The sequence below is a fragment of the Phocoena phocoena genome, chromosome 12 (genome assembly GCF_963924675.1).
Source record: "Phocoena phocoena chromosome 12, mPhoPho1.1, whole genome shotgun sequence".
Lineage (NCBI taxonomy): Eukaryota > Metazoa > Chordata > Mammalia > Artiodactyla > Phocoenidae > Phocoena > Phocoena phocoena.
In genome coordinates, this window is record NC_089230.1 from 13,653,983 (window position 1) to 13,671,107 (window position 17,125).

Below are 17,125 nucleotides of genomic sequence, written 5' to 3' on the forward strand. Positions count from 1 at the left end.
AAAAAAAAAAAAAAGAATAACCCCCAAATGAGGAAAAGTAGGAAAATTAGATTGGATAGAATTATTTTAATAGACAACTAAGTTAACAGTTGAGTACCAGAGAGGATAATATGGTATGTTTCTAATATTTGGATTTCCTAAAGCAAGTTATTTTTCTCTGTCTTGATTTTCTGATCTGTAAAATGGGGGCAAATGAAAGAACATACCTCTTATGGTTCTTATGAAGATTAAATGAGATAATATATATAATGTACATAACACAGTGCCTGCCACATTCTCAGGTTCCCTAATTGTTCTTATCATGGATTCCTGACGGCAGCTATGTCAGCCATAACTTCCCATATATTTTTTTAATAAAATTATAGCATGTTGCTCTTATAAATTAGGAGTAGGGTTTTTTAAAATATATTTGGTATAACATGAATAACAATTTTCACAAATTATCTAAATCCTTAAGGGAAAGTTGTAATTATTCAGATAAACAGCAACAAATTCTTATTTGGGGAATAGTCTCTCCATTCTCAACTTTGACTTCTGCATTTATGAAGTAACTTGCTTGTCACTTTCACTATGTCTCGCTGAAAATCATGGGCAGAGACTTTTTTTTGCTGAAAATCATGGGCAGAGACATTTTTTAGTACCATTGCTGTTTCTTATGCCTTTGCAAAAAAGTTTGGTGATAACGGGTCTCAAAGAAAAACTTAGGTCTCCTTTCTTGATGCTATGCATTCATGGAACTCTTTTGCTCTCACATCAGGATCTCTGTCAGGCCCTGGAATCACTGACCAGCACGGTGGCTGCCCTGTCAGCCAGCGCCCGCAAGGTCTCTCACAGAGACTCCTCCATCCAGGAGGCTGCGGCCCTGAAGCAGAACTATGACTGTTTGCTGAGTCAGACTAAGGAGAGACAGATTGTGCTCGAGAAGCTGCTGACCCACTGGCAGAGGTGAGCAGCCTTCCTTCTCCATTTGGCAGCCAGGGTTTCAATAGCTGCTCCTAACTAGGAAATTCTGGACTTTAAGTGATGGGACACGATCATCCCGCACGTAAAACTCATCAACTCATGTGCCTACCATGGGAAGACATTGATCTTCATTATAAGATGAAGATCCCTGATTGTGGAGGGGATGTATGAGTATCTTTACACATTGCACACATCTAAACACGTGTGCAAGTTCATACACAAACATGAAAGGAGTGGTTTTTCCACCTTCACGTCTAGAAAAAGACAACAAACACTGTGGTATTTATAATGGTTACTGTTGAACCCCTCGTCTTCAGAAAAGTTTTCAAGTATGATAATTTTGCATGAATTTGTTTCTTATCTCTGCTTTGTGTAGGCTAGAGAAAGAACTGTCTACCTTTTTGACTTGGTTAGAGCGATGTGAAGCTATAGCCAGTCCCCCAGAAGCCAACATTTCTGCAGACAGAGTCAAGGTGGAGAATGAACTTCAATTAGTACAGGCAAGTTCAAGGAAGTGAGAGGAAAATGAAATGCTCTTTGTTATGGTTGCGTTGTAAAACAAAATCAAGTACGAAATCCCTTCTGCAACTTAACTTCTTGTTCTCGTTTCATGATCCTGCAAAGAAGAGCAGCCCTGACCTGAAAGACAAAGTCATGGTGAACTTTGTGATGATAAGTTTCCATGATGTATTAGAAAATCCTGTAACATAATGTCTGGCACTTGAATGCAAATTATTGGCAGGGGAGTTGAAGGAGAAATGGGTAGAAGCATAGATGAAACAAGGTTGACCATCAGTGAATAATTTTTGAAGTTGGGTAATAGCTGTATTCCTTCTACTTTTGCACTTGTATGAATTTTGGATAATAAAAAAGTCACAGTAATGATTATTTTCAAGCAAGACGCCATAAAATGAATAAGCACAGATGCAGAAGATGGAAAGACAAAGAATACTAGCTCATTACATTCTTGAAGAAACCAACTTTTTATACTTAAAATAACCTTTGAGTATTACTGAAACTGCAGACAACGTTACTGATTTCTGGAGATTAATGACTTGCTTTAAGCGATGCTATCTGTGCCAGAAAATTCAACAGGCAATATTGCTTCACAAAAGATACTTATTGTGTAGCAGATTTACACCCCAACTTTCTCCCATCACCTTTGACAAAATGTTTAAGAGGAAACTAGTTCTTTTAGTTTTCATAACTGCTTCTCTAAAAACTCCATCAGAGCATGTCTGTAGCATCTGATCCTATCCCCCCATCTTCAGATGTTCTCCTACCTTGACTTTGAGGGTTTCTCACACTCTTGGTTCTCCTGCCTTTCTAGTCTATCAAACACCAATGTTCTGCATTAATCTCCCAAAAAGTCCCTGCTCAGAAACCTCCAGTGACTGTCCTGCCTGAGGATAAAGGGCAACCCTCAGTCCACAATCCAGTGTTTATCTTCTTATAAATGCATTGTGGGCTGTTCTAAGAAGGGAAGTCATAGCTCCTTTTCTTAAAAATGATACAAAGATATCTGCCCATATAAAACTGTATTCCTGGACTTCCCTGGTGGTGCAGTGGTTAAGAATCCGCCTGCCAATGCAGGGGAGACGGGTTCGAGCCCTGGTCCAGGAAGATCCCACATGCCGCGGAGCAGTTAAGCCCGTGTGCCACAACTACTGAGCCTGTGCTCTAGAGCCCGTGAGCCACAACTGTGGAAGCTCGCGCACCTAGAGCCCATGCTCTGCAACAAGAGAAGCCACTGCAATGAGAAGCCCGCGCGCTGCAACGAAGAGTAGCCCCCGCTCGCCGCAAGTAGAGAAAGCCCACACGCAGCAACAGACTCAAAGCAGCCATAAATAAATAAGTAAATCAGTAAGTAAATAAGTACGTGTCTCTGTGTGGAAAACAGTGCTATACAAATTAGAGGACCAAGATTGGCCCCCATCCAGGTACTGTGTCAGCCAAGCTGCCTCCCTACCATGGTCTGAACATTCCTTGTACATTCCCACCTCCTGGCCTGTGTCTTCATCCCGCTCAGCGTAAGTCCTGGTTCTCCTCTGAGGTCTTTCCTGTTGTCCATAGGCTGTGTACTCCTCCCTCTGATACCTGTAGCAATTTTGCTTGTGTCACACATGTGGCCTCACTAGGGAGGGGAAAGAAGACATTTTGACAAGCATCAACTATGTGCCATGCTACAACTGTCTATACAGTGCTTATCTGTTATCTCTTATTAGGTAGGAACCACAGCTTTTATGCACCACTCTCATCACCTAAGAGATTCATTGCCTGATTTAAAAATGAGTAGTTCTGTTGCACGAAAGTAAAATGAAGACCCTTTAAGTTCCCTGGTTTGGCCTAATGTAGTCTTTAAACAGAGAGACACACTGTGTTCCCAGTACCTAGAATTGTACCTCTGTCATTGTTAGATATGCTTTGTTTTTCTTCAGCAACAGTTTTTCTTTGATTCTTTTCACCTACTCAGTTTCTTTATTCTGAAAGAAATTCTACAGCTTCTAAATTTGCCTAACTTAATATAACCCAGGCACTGGGAAACGAATTCAGGTTTCAGAAGCATTTTTAATGTTGCATTAGAGGTTAAGTGGATCCATTTCTAAACCAAGGGATAAAAACCGTTTTTAGCCTGGTCCCAGTGACCTCCGTTTTGCAAGAACACAAAGCCTTTGGACAGCAACCACCTGTGTCACGTGGTCCTTCCTGGTCAGTCTCATTGGGATGAGATCTGTAATCCATTCTGTTTTTTCTCAGGGGCTGCAAAATGAAATTGTATCTCAGGCCTCAAACTACAGCAACCTATTGCAACTAAAGGAATCCCTATTCTCAGTGGCCTCCAAAGATGATGTGAAAATGATGAAACTACATTTGGAGCATCTGGATGAGAGATGGAGAGATCTGCCTCAGATAATTAGCAAAAGGTTTGGTTTCAAAAAAAAGCTTCTAGTATTGTTCATTTTTTTAAATGGTGAGCATATAAATTAAGAAAGCCTAGCTTTGTTTACTTTATTTAACCCAATTATTCAGGGCATAATTATAGAAGGGAAGAAAACTACTTTATTCGTCATTTTAAAAATCAGAGTGCTTGGGCTTCCCTGGTGGCGCAGTGGTTGAGAGTCTGCCTGCCAATGCAGGGGACACGGGTTCGTGCCCCGGTCCGGGAAGATCCCACATGCCACGGAGCGGCTAGGCCCGTGAGCCATGGCCGCTGAGCCTGCGCGTCCGGAGTCTGTGCTCCGCAACAGGAGAAGCCACAACAGTGAGAGGCCCGCGTACTGCAAAAAAAAAAAAAAAAAAAAAAAATCAGAGTGCTTAATAATTAGTATTTCTAATGAACCTCAATTCAAAATTTTAGTCTTGCAATCTGGGCAAATGATCCAATTAGCTGAACAATATTGAAGAGCAGAGGATTACTCGGGTTTGTATTATTATTGCCCAAGCTGTTTACGTACAGGAGAAGAAAGGTAATTAAAATTTTGCCTCACGTGTTATTTCTCAACAAAGGATATGTATTTTTTTTCCATTTCATTCCTATATATATTTTTGTAGAGAGCAGGGAAATTATTATATTAAAAGGAGACAAAAAAAATTAAGTGTCGATTGACTAGATGATTAACAAAAAATTAAAAAAAAATTAAGTGTCAATTGACTAGATGATTAACAATTGACATTTATTCCTTTCTAAGATGCCAGAAAACAAGTTTTTGACTTAAATTGGTATTGATTGTCCATGTAATCTTGAATAAGGCATTTAACCTTTCTAGTCAAATTTTAATTTATTTATTCAGCAAATATTTACTGAGTTTTTACAGTGAGTACTGCACGTGAGTACAATGAGTGTTGGGGTTATCGCAACAGTAAAGAGAGTTCTGCTCTTCACCTCCGTGGAACTTGTATTTGTTCCATTGTCTATTCATTCATTTAGTCAATTAGCAAATGTTTATTGGGTATCTGTTGAGTACAAGGCACCATATCAGAAATTGAAACCATAAAAGTAAATAAAACCTGACCTCAACTGTTTTAGAGATCAGCATGAGAATAACAAGAAATCCAATGAGAGGTGAGCACAGGGTATTATGGGAACAAAAAGAAAGGACATTTGAATGGGTTCATGAAAGGCTGACAAAAGGTTTTGGTGCCAGACTCTTGAAAGATGAGTTATTTTTTGTAAAATAGAGGAGGATCTGCCTTCTGCCTGTCTCCCAGAGGGTAAGTAAAGGGTTTTAAAATGATACAAATGTATAAAAGCATTAAAAATATAGTATATGCTTGTAAAGATAATGTGTAGAAGGTTTTGTAAGGATTAAAACATGAAAGTCTATTTAAAAAGTTGAACTTTGGATATGAGCCATTGTAACAAATATTAATATTTGATTAAGGTATTATTCTTAATGCCAGCTTTGGACTCTGACCTTAGATCACCTATTGTTTATCCATCTAATTTATTACACAAGCAGTGATTGATCCCTGACCGTATCCCAGGCACCTTTCTTGGTACTAAGGATATAGCAGTAAGCAAAGCAAGTAAAGTCCAATCTCTTATTCAGTGAGGAAGAGGATAAATGTATCATTAATCAAATGAATGAACAAGACTGTTTCCGGTGGTGTTCAGTAATATGAAAACAACAAAATAGGGTTATATGTCAGGGACCGTAGATTGGGTGGCCAAGCCACATCTCAGGGGACGTAACATCTATTAAGATCCGGATGCTGTGTAGGAAGCAGATTCATGGTACTTTGGGGGCAAAGGATACAGGCAGGGAGAGCCAAAAGTCTCTAAGACAGTAGTGAGCTGGGATATTGGGGAAACAGAGATGAGTGGCAGTGTGAGGCCTCGCTGTATCAGATGAGGGCACAGGAGTTGATTACGTGAGATCCTTCGTAGGCCACAGTAAGGAGTTTTGGAGTTTTGCCTTCCTGTGTGCAACAGGAAATTGCCCCCGTGTCTAAGCTTGGCAGAGAATGTTCTGATTACATTAAGGTCATTTCTGGCTTCTACCTACAACGTGGATTGAAGGGAGGCCACGGTGGCAGGAAGGAGGCCAATGTGGCAGCAGTCGGAGGCAAGGCGGCAGATGAAGAGAGTCAGACCAGCATGTAGAAGCGGAGAGAAGAGCACAGAACGTACCGTGATGGGGGTGCTGACAGGATCAGCGTAGAGCAGATGTGGTGGTAAAGAAATGGAGGGATGAAGGGTGACTCGTGGGACCATCTGGGTGGATGGTGGTCACATTAACTGGGACAGGAAAAGTGTGAGAGAAGCGGGGTGTGAGAAGTAGAAAACACCAAGAGTTCTGGTCTGTCCGTGTATGACAACACTGCTTTTGCCCTTGGTTAAGCTTATCCCAAAAAACGTATCATCATTCTGTCCAGCTGTGGGGCATTTTAACTTCAACACCTTTCTGTATGTAGGATTAACTTTCTTCAGTCTGTGGTCGCTGAACACCAGCAATTTGATGAACTGCTGCTTTCCTTTTCTGTCTGGATTAAGCTGTTCCTCAATGAATTACAGATGACTTCTGAGATAAGCATAATGGACCATCAAGCAGCTCGTAGGCGACACAAGGTAAAGTGCATTCTTTTAAGACTGAAGAATTTATTTATAAGAGAGAGCTCTTGAATTATGAAGGGATGCAGCATTAAACAAAAAAAAACACTTGACAGCAATTTAACTTCTTACTAATATGCAAACGTTTTAATAATTGAGCATATGGGTCCAGGCAATGTGTTATACAGACAAATTAAACAGATAAAGCTACTTCAGTTAAAACAGGCAACCACCTTAAGACACTGTTCCTTCAAAGTGGAGCAAATGATTTGTAGGGTGAAGTGATAAGAATGTTCCTTTTTTTAGCTTCGTTTGCTTTGTTCCAATGCTGAAAACTACTACTGAATTCCAATGCTTTAATGATAGAGTTTTTCTGAATTACTCTTTAGCCTGAAAGTTATTTAAAATTTATGATTTATTTTCCTTATTTATAATTTATACATAATATCTATCCAGGCATCAAAAAATAAAACATTTAAAAAATCAGATACTGACCATCAAGCATTGGAATAGTCGGAGATAAGCTACATAGTAAGCTTATAACAATATTTAATAATAAAACACTTAATATTTATTGAGTGCTGACTCTGTGCTGGGTTTGCTAATTAGTTTTACCCAAAGGAAAAGTACTTCCTCATATATTCCTGTTAGGAGTCAGGGATACTGTCTTACTTAATGACTTACATTTCAAAGGGATGGCTCCCCTGTCCTTGAGAAAGATATTCTGAGTTGTAAAGCTGGCCAGAGGTTTTAAAAAAATTTATACCGCAGAGGGGCAGACAGCGGATTTGTAAATTTTCTAACGTAAATGCTCAAAGAAGTCCTCAAAAGTTTAGTAGTCAAGCTGAGGAGAATATTTAGGCCACTGTGGTCAAGATCAAGACAGACGATGACTCGTCTTTAATGGGAACCATGCTGAGATCGTTGGAACATCTCTGCTGGATTTTAAGCCAGATTTATTGACAGCTAGCCAAATTTCCTATACAACAGGCTCACCCTGGTTAATCTACATCTGTTTAAAAAGAAGGCAGCTAAAACTTGTGCAGGTTTCTACCTGCCTTATTCACTACCTCTGAACAGGTGTTAATGTTGATCTGTTGCTTGCACTCCTTCCCTGCAAACTGTTGAAATTAGCTCTAATATATACATAAATATTGTAATTTGTATATAAATAAGTTATTATATGTAAGATATAAATATATGTATTGTATATAATAGAGCTTAGCTCTAATATATAAATACTATAATTTGTATATAAATATATTGTTATAATATTTACAATGTAAATATATAACATGCATTATATATAATAGAGCTAATTCCATATATTAATAATTCTAAATTAAAATTAATTAATTCTAAAATAGAACTAATTCTATATATATTTTAGTTATATTGTAGGCATATGTATCGTTAAAAGAAATCGAATATTTGGAAGATTTTAAAAGATATATACATATAGGTATGATGTCTGTATACACACACATATGTATATAATTATATATATCTATAATTTCTTTTCGCTATTTCTATCCACAAAGAAATTATTTTCCATGGAATGAATTAGTTCCAAATGAGAGTTATGCTTTATGTGAAATATGGAGATAAAGCAAAACAAAAGAAATTTAAAAAATGTTTCTACAAGATTCGCCATAGTTGACCTTTATGCCATCCATTGCATTTAAAATGTATCTTGACATCACAAATCCTGACGATATCTGTGTCGGTAAAACAGTGTATCTGGGGAATCAATAACTAACTCTGTCCTCTTCCAGGACCATGCGGCAGAAGTAGAGAGCAAAAAGGGAGAACTGCAGAGTCTGCAGGGTCACCTAGCGAAGCTGGGTGCTCTGGGCCGCGCTGAGGACCTCCACCTCCTCCAGGGCAAAGCGGAGGACTGCTACCAGCTGTTTGAGGAGGCCAGCCAGGTCGTGGAGAGGCGGCAACTTGCCCTCTCCCACTTGGCAGAATTCCTGCAGGGCCATGCCTCTCTGTCAGAGGTTCTCCACCGGCTGAGGCAAACAGTGGAAGCAACCCACAGTATGAATAAGAAACAGTCTGACTTACTAGAAAGGGACCTCAAGGCTGCTATCCGAGATGTGAAAACATTAGAAGCTACTGCCATCAGTCTCGATGGCCTTCTTACCAAAGCCCAATACCATCTCAAAAGTGGAAGTTCTGAGCCGAGGACTTCCTGCAGAACTACAGCTGATCATCTCTGCTTTGAATTAGAGAGGATCCAGAACCTTCTGGGAACCAAGCAGAGTGAGGCAGACGCCCTGGCGGTATTGAAGAAAGCCTTCCAAGAGCAGAAAGAGGAGTTGCTAAAAAGCATTGAGGACATCGAAGAAAGGACTGACAGAGAGCAGCTGAAAGAACTAACCCGCCAAGCGCTTCAACAGAGGTGAATGGAAACTGCGTGGAAGCCGGTTGTCTCGTGTACTTTTTATTTGGTCTGGAATGAACTCTTGCGCAAAACTATAATAGTACCAGATTTAGCTACTTATTTAAAAAATATTTTGAGGGGACTTCCCTGGCGGTCCAGTGATTAGGACTCTGTACTTCCACTCCAGGGGCACGGGTTCGATCCCTGGTCGGGGAACTGAGATCCCGCATGCCTCATGGCCAAAAAAAAATATTTTGAGGGTAAAATTAGTGACTGTTTTAACACTTAAGAAGTACTAAAATTTCCTTGTTTTCCTTAAGGACTTTCCTAAGAGGTATATATAAGCCACTCTATTTACCATAGAGTATATTGATCATATCATCTATTTTTAATCAGTTTTTAACTGATAGAAGAAGGGACTCGTCTTCTGTAACAAGAATGAAAGGCAGAGGAGAAAGAAAGTGAAGTAGATTTGTATTTCTGGTGGTAAAATATGAGGTAATTTTTCCCGGTGGCTTCTAGCCTCTCAGAAAGGACTGGAGTGAGGTCCTTAGTTGAGAGTGAGTGACAGGAAGTTGTGGGGAGAAAACGTAGGGAAAAATGGGAATGACGCCTCTGGTGCTTGGTAAGTGATAAGCTGCCATTTGAGATTTGTATTCATTCACTTGAAGGGGAACCAAACAGCCTGGCAAAGTGGTTCTCCCCCACTACTTTTACCTGTTTGCTTAGAAGTGTGGAGGATGCAGAGAAGTGGGTTTAAGCAACGTCGGGGTTTTGTCAGGTGAGATTAACAGAGAAGCTAGGGGGTCAAAGTTATTTTTCCGCAGTAAATTTGAGAAGTAATTTTTTACTATAGCGGTCTTTTCAACCTTCTTTTTCCTTCTCAGTAGAACTTCTCCCCACTCATCTTCTCAACATCGCTTTCTGTTGCATTTTTCAGGGGGCAAAGAAGCAGCAGAAATGCGTTCATGCTAAGGCACCCGTAATTGATAAAGATTATATTGACCCTGCCACAGTCATTGCCATTTGCTTCCTTTTAACTAGAATCAAACATCAAGCTAAGGCTTTGGTTAGGTGATAATGACTCCTGAGGTTATATGCCTCGTGGGCAATAAGCTATCTGACTAGCTTAGCAATAAATTTACAAAAGGGAATAAAATTTGGGAAGGAAAAATGGCCTCCAGAGTAAGGGTAGAAGGACGAGCAAAGTGTGGCAAAGGAGCAAATGGCTCAGCCAGGAAATGAGCGGTAGGGTTGGTGCTGCACGGCCCTTCCTCGCAGGCTCGGTTCCAGCAGACCAGGAGATCCTAAAATTGCTGGAGGAGGCCTGGGTTGGACTGGAGAGCCACGTCAGTACCCACAACACTGAACTCACCAAGGTTGCACAGAGGCTATGGAAAGTGTTGCCTGGAATCTATTGATCATTAAATCCCAGTCATTACCATACTCATGTGTTACTGGGTGACCTTGAGCAAATCACCTCTCTTCTTATAAAATGGAGATATTTTGATAATGCGTGCTCCTAGCCGCTTTGCTTTGGGAATTAAATGGGATAATGCATATAGTCAGCACTATACCAAAATGCAAGAACTACAAGAGTCAGTGGCTGCCTCTCTGTGACCACTTTTTTTTACAAATACTCAAATATTAATATATTAAGGACCAAAAAAACCATAATCATATTCTAATGGTAATCTTTTCAAAAAGTAGGTAAAGTTTTATTTTTAAATATTACTATTAATATGAGTCGAACTTCATGCATGGCACAGAAGAATTTCTTTCTTTTTTTTTTTTAAACTTCTTTTTTATTTATTTTTATTTTTGGCTGTGTTGGATCTTCGTTGCTGTGCGCGGGCTTTCTCTGGTTTCAGGGAGCGGGGGCTACTCTTCGTGGTGGTGCGCGGGCTACTCATTGCGGTGGCTTCGCTTGTTGTGGAGCACGGGCTCTAGGCACGAGGGCTTCAGTAGTTGTGGCGTGCAGGCTCAGTAGTTGTGGTTCGCGGGCTCTAGAGCGCAGGCTTAGTAGTTGTAGCGCACAGGCTTAGTTGCTCTGTGGCATGTGGGGTCTTCCCAGACCAGGGCTTGAACCCATGTCCCCTGCATTGGCAGGCAGATTCTTAACCACTGTGCCACCAGGGAAGTCCCCAGAAGAATTTCTTAGCAATGACCTTTCAATAAGTACTCACCTACTTTACCTCCAATGTCGGCCCTAGTCAAAATTCTTGTACCACCAAAGCAAAATAGAAAGAGAATACAAACTTAATAGCAGTTTGAAGGTGAATAGTAAGAATGACTTAAAATGTTTTCTGAGGTACAGTCTGAATTATGCAAAGTTAACTTTAAAAACATCTTTATCCATTGATATACATGAATTGCTGTGTTAAAAGCTTTTCTAGCTACCAATATGCATGCTTTATGGAAAGGAAATACTAGTTCACTACCTTTAGTAAATTAATGATAAAATAACATTTTAATTTGCAGGTTGAGAGTTTTCAATCAGTTAGAAGATGAATTGAATTCTCATGAGCATGAACTATGTTGGCTGAAAGACAAAGCTAAGCAAATTGCTCAGAAAGATGTAGTCTTTGCACCTGAAGTCGACAGGGAGATAAACCGCTTAGAGGTTACCTGGGATGACACCAAAAAACTAATTCATGAAAAGTAAGTAAAAAACTTCTCAGTTTTTGTTTTTAACTTTCTACTTAATTTATGACATTGGGCCATTGCCTGTTGATTTGCTTTGGTGTGATCAAGAGTTTAATATCTTTTGCCAACTTAGGTATTGTGTCTATTTAGTAATATTAAAAATTCAGTCCTACAGAACTTTGTTGAGGAAGTTGTCTTGAGATAACAATTACATACAAAATTTGACGCTTAAAATCCAGAGTTGTCAACAGTTACAAAGTGCCACCAGGAGAGTCTTAACCCCTGATTTTCTTTTTCATTTTGTTGTATTTGTTTGTAATTGAGGTATGTTCTACATACGGTAAAATTCATCCTTTTAAGTGTATACCCTTAAACTGTAGAAGTTGAACAAACTCATGCAGTTGTGTAACTATCACAACTATCAAATTTCACAGTAACAGTTCTACCCCCTGAAAAAATTCCCTTATGTCTCATTGTCATCAGTCCCTCCCCTCACTCCCAATCCCTGGCAACCACTGATCATTTTTCTGTCTCTGTAGTATCATCTTTTTCAGAATCACACATAAATGGATTCTTTCCAGTCTGGACAATTGTAAATAAAGCATATCTAAACACTCGTGGTCATTTTTTGGTGTATACATAAGTTTTTACTACACTTGGTTAAATACCTTCTTTTACTTAGCTCAATGCACATTTGTGATATGTATCCACAGAGTCCAGTCTAGTTTTATAGCTGAATGACATTCCGTTTACTAGGTGTACCACAGTTGATCCATTCACCAACTAATGGATATTTGGGATCTTTCCAGTTTGGGCGACTACAAATAAAGCATCTGTAACATTCATATTTAATTTTTATGTATACATAAGCATCTGTAACATTCATATTTAAATTTTTATGTATACATGTATACAATGTATATACATTGTATATACATATTATATACTGTAGACTATTAATATAGGCTTTTAAAAATTTAACCATATTGAAAAAACTTTATTCCACGTTATTAAATTTTCTCCTAAATTGTGATTTGTTATAGGTTGCACAGTATTCAATCATAAGAATGTATCACAATTTATTCACTTATTGGCCTATTTTTAACATTTGGGTTATTTCTAAGTTTTCTCCTATTACAAATAATGGTGTGAAGGATATAATTTTACCCAAATCTTAGTGCACACCTCTTTCTTTTGAAAAATTCCTGGATGAAGAATTGTTTGCTCAAAGGCACTTTACTCTTATGAACAAAAACTCTCTTATATTTTGACGATTCTTGGGGGATTCATATTTAATGAAAATTTGTGTTCTTAAAATGGAAAAGAAAATCTCATATGTACTTTAATTTTTTTAAAAAATAAATTTATTTATTTTTGGCTGCTTTGGGTCTTTGTTGCTGTGCGTGGGCTTTCTCTAGTTGCGGTGAGCAGGGGCTGTTCTTCGCTGTGGTGTGCAGGCTTCTCATTGCAGTGGCTTCTCCTGTTGCGGAGCACAGGCTCTAGGCGCATGGGCTTCAGTAGTTGTGGCACGCGGGCTTCAGTAGTCATAGCACGTGGGCTCAGTAGTTGTGGCTTGTGGGCTTAGTTATTCCATGGCATGTGGGATCTTCCCGGACCAGGGCTCGAACCCGTGTCCCCTGCATTGGCAGGCGTATTCTTAACCACTGCACCACCAGGGAAGTCCCTGGACTTTAATTATTGAGCAGTAGTTTTTGTTTGTTTTGGTTTTTCGGTTTTTTGGGGAGGAGTGGGTTTCCTTCCCCTCAACTCACATACTATGAAGTAATTAAATCACAGATAATTTTTTTAAAAATTTAACAGATTTTGTTTTAATGACTAGGTGGATTCTTCATTCATGGAGAACATTTTGGACATTAGGGTTAAGTCAGATTGGCCAGAATGCTTTTGACATCAGTAGGTGGAAATAGGTTTTCCCTTGATTCCAGCATTTATCAGAGTACCCTTATGTAGTTATATATCAGGTCCAATCGTGGGGGAACTCTTCCCTATCCTGATATGTGACAATAAATGATGTATTTTCTTAATCATTACAGCCAGGGTCTATGCTGTGGACTTATTGACTTAATGAGAGAGTATCAGAATTTGAAGTCAGCTGTAACTAAAGTCCTAGAAAATGCCAGCAATGTGATTGTAACCAGAACTACTGTAAAAGATCAGGAGGACCTTAAGTGGGCTTTAGCAAAGGTAATAATTCAAGATGTATTTATTTTTTTAGACTTTGTTAGTAGATTTGTTTTTACGCATAATGCATTCCCTATAAAACTCTTGTCAGTATATTTAGATATAGCTAATTCATGCTGACAAGCTCAACCTTTTCTTTTAGGAATACTTACATTCTGGGATTCTAGCAATTCGAGAAAATTATATATGTCTGTATAGCTCATTATTACCAGTGGTTTCTGCATAAGGTCAACCATGAATTAAATTTCTTAGAGGCAAATGGTTATAAATTCTTGACATATCTCTGGTTGTTCTATTAATTAAGGAAACATTTATGTCCATAGCATGCAACTGCCAAGCATGAAATGTGTAATAAACAGAAAGAATTGGATGATTTTACCAGTAAAGGAAAACAGTTGTTGTCTGAGCTGAAAAAAATTCACAGTGGTGATTTCATCTTGGTGAAAACAGACATGGAAAGCACTGTGGACAAATGGCTGGATGTAAGCACACCACCTGGGATTCTATGAATAGTTTATATATTCACATTTCTCAGTCACATTTTTGGGCAAGGATTATTCAGGAATGTGACTTCCTTTTTTAACTTTTAACGCTAAATTCAAAATGATACTCTAAAAGAAATAGTGTTCACATACAATTTAGAAATAGTTAAAAATTATTTGCTTTATTTTGTTAAATTGGCAGGTTTTCTAGAATTTCATTTGATAGCTTCAATCATAACATATTTATAACTCTAAATGTTTTTCTTTTCTAAACCTTGGGATCATGGGTAAAATAGAAGAATAATTTATAAACATCTTCCAGAATATTAAACAATAATGGATAATAATTTAAAGTAATAAGACTATAATTGTGCATTGAAAAGCACTGGACTTGTAGTTTACATCCTTGGCTTTTAGTTCTTGCTCTGTCATTTGCTAGCTATGTGCCCATACAACAGGTCACTCGATCTCTCTGGAACTCTACATCTTAATCCATACATATTTTACGTTGTTTTCCAGCTCATAATTCCTGTGATTCTGTCGCTCCCCTATTATCAATATTTAGGTTCAGAAGTTTAACCTACAGTGGATTCCCTTACTTAAGCTAAATTACTGAAGTTAGATATTGATGTTTGCATATGATAATCAAATAATTTGGGGACTTCAGAGAACCTCATCTGCCTCCACTTTTAAAATGGTATTCTTATTATGGGAAGATTGTTAAACAGTAATACTAATAATACTTTAACCATGCAGAGTAGGTTGTTCTCCTGTGCATTTACTTATTCTATAATGTGTCCAAGTCTAAGTATGCACATTTTTATATCTCAGCATTACAAATAAAAGGGCTTATTGTGTCATTTTCAAAAATATATACAGTACTGCCCTAGCTAGACTCCTATCCTGTAAAACTAAACCTTAGAGTGAGTTATATTATAGTAGACTGCAACAGACCTGTTATTGTTTTCCAATTTACAGATGAAAATCAAAATTCAATCAACTCTCCTAATGACAGAAATACTTTATGTAATGGTTAGCATTTACTTGAGCCAGGAGCACTAATTCGATTATAATAATTTTTGTAAAACTTTGTTTTTCAGTCAGAATATGAAGGAAGCATTGACATATTTAATACTTCGGTGGGCAAAGAGCATCTGAAAGCCTCAGATTTAATGATATGGCCTCTCTTTTCTATCCCAGATAGCAGAGAAAATTGAGGAAAACATGGACAGGCTGAGAGTAGGCCTGTCCATTTGGGATGATGTACTTACAAGTAAAGATGAGATCGACGGGTGGACAAACAATTCTGTTCCACAGCTGACCAAAAGCGTCAGCAACCTGAATAACAGCCTCAAAGCAGAAGAATTCCTGAAAGAATTTGAGGTAAAATGCCTTTACCTTCATATGTGAGCTTGTGGTACATCATTGACCAGCGTATAAAAAATTGTGTCTTTTTTTTTAAAGCTCATTCTTCCTTTCAAGACACATACTATACTCAATATTTTGTAATAGCCTATAAGGGAAAAGAATCTGGAAAAAATACATATTTGTGTATAACTGAATCACTTTGCTGTACACTTGAAACTAACACAATGTTGTAAATCAACTATACTTCAATTTAAAAAAGAAAGAAAATAAACCACTGGAAACAAAAAGTAAAGTTCATTCTTCCTTTCAAGACACATAATAAGTGTAATAAAGCTCTTTACTGTCTTTTGCTGTTTACTTGAAAGTTGATTCGGCTATGGATAAGAGGGATGTTTTCTTTTTTGCATTTTTATCATTTCTTAGTTGGGGCTCTTAAAGTATTAGTAGAAAAGTAAAATTCATAAAATCTACAATTTGTCCCATTCATCTGAGATTATGGCACCTTCCTATCGGAAAACCAAATTGAAAATGTTTGTAATCTAATGATATTTAATATCTATTTTTTCTTCATTCAAACAAAATGTTTACTGAGTACTTACCATGGGTTCTGAACATTTAACTTAGGTGCTGGATTCTTCCATTGGCTTTGCAGAAGTGGAAGAAAACTGGAGATTGGAGGGTCACAGATTTCCACGGAAAGTGGGCTTTTAAAGTTCTAGTGGCCAATTTATTTTAAATTCCTCTTTTAAACTCCCATTTCTTGCATTCATTTATTCATCTGCTCATCAGATTCCCAGTGAGCACCTAAAATATGGCAGGCACTGTTTTGGGCACTGAGAATTTAATAGTAAAACAGACAAAGTCACTACCCTTATGGTATTTACATTATTTACATTACAATATATATCATATGTAAAATGTCAAGTGGTAATTGGGCTATGATGAAAAATGAAGTAGGGTAAGGGGAAATAGAGTGACCAGAGGTAACCTGCTTCACAAAGCAGGGGACTGACTGTGCCCTTGGTGAGGGAAGAGACTGTTCACATTCTGTGCTCCAGGGCCCAGTGCTGGGCCTGGCACACATATGGAACATGACAGACACATGAAAGGTGACTGCAGTCTGAATAAAATGTTGTTGAATCATCTGTATTGCCTAAGTTATCAGCGATATTTACCCAAAGAACATTCTATAGGTTGTTTCTATTTCGAAGAGCAAACATAAGTAGAGGGAATTATCCAGACCAAAAGTACAGTCAGGAGAGGGATCCCACAGTCTCTTTAGTTGTTACCTTTGGTGTTAAATTAACATAACAGCTCAAACAGTGGTGTGTACTGGAGTACAGCTTGCACCAGCTCACAAAAAGTCACTACGTTTTCAGGAATTTTGTGAGCCAGTGATAAACACAACCATTATTAAAAATTATTAAAAATTAAATTGTAAATAACTGTACCATTAAGTTGTATTAAAAATGAAAGTGATGAATTCCCCAAACTTATCACTTCCTAATTATTATTTGACCATTACTG

The 17,125-nt window shown here is 38.1% G+C and overlaps 1 protein-coding gene across 1 annotated transcript in view; it reads left to right on the forward strand.

Annotated features, from left to right (window-relative positions):
- The window catches only part of LOC136132225 (nesprin-1-like), a 144,321-nt gene that overhangs the window by 100,461 nt on the left and 26,735 nt on the right, over positions 1 to 17,125 (forward strand). The window contains exons 33-41 of the mRNA XM_065889127.1: positions 758 to 945; positions 1,340 to 1,463; positions 3,721 to 3,887; positions 6,379 to 6,532; positions 8,290 to 8,918; positions 11,382 to 11,561; positions 13,601 to 13,751; positions 14,072 to 14,230; positions 15,431 to 15,613. Of these exons, the coding sequence (XP_065745199.1) occupies positions 758 to 945; positions 1,340 to 1,463; positions 3,721 to 3,887; positions 6,379 to 6,532; positions 8,290 to 8,918; positions 11,382 to 11,561; positions 13,601 to 13,751; positions 14,072 to 14,230; positions 15,431 to 15,613 (1,935 nt within the window). The remainder of the gene's footprint in view (positions 1 to 757; positions 946 to 1,339; positions 1,464 to 3,720; positions 3,888 to 6,378; positions 6,533 to 8,289; positions 8,919 to 11,381; positions 11,562 to 13,600; positions 13,752 to 14,071; positions 14,231 to 15,430; positions 15,614 to 17,125) is intronic.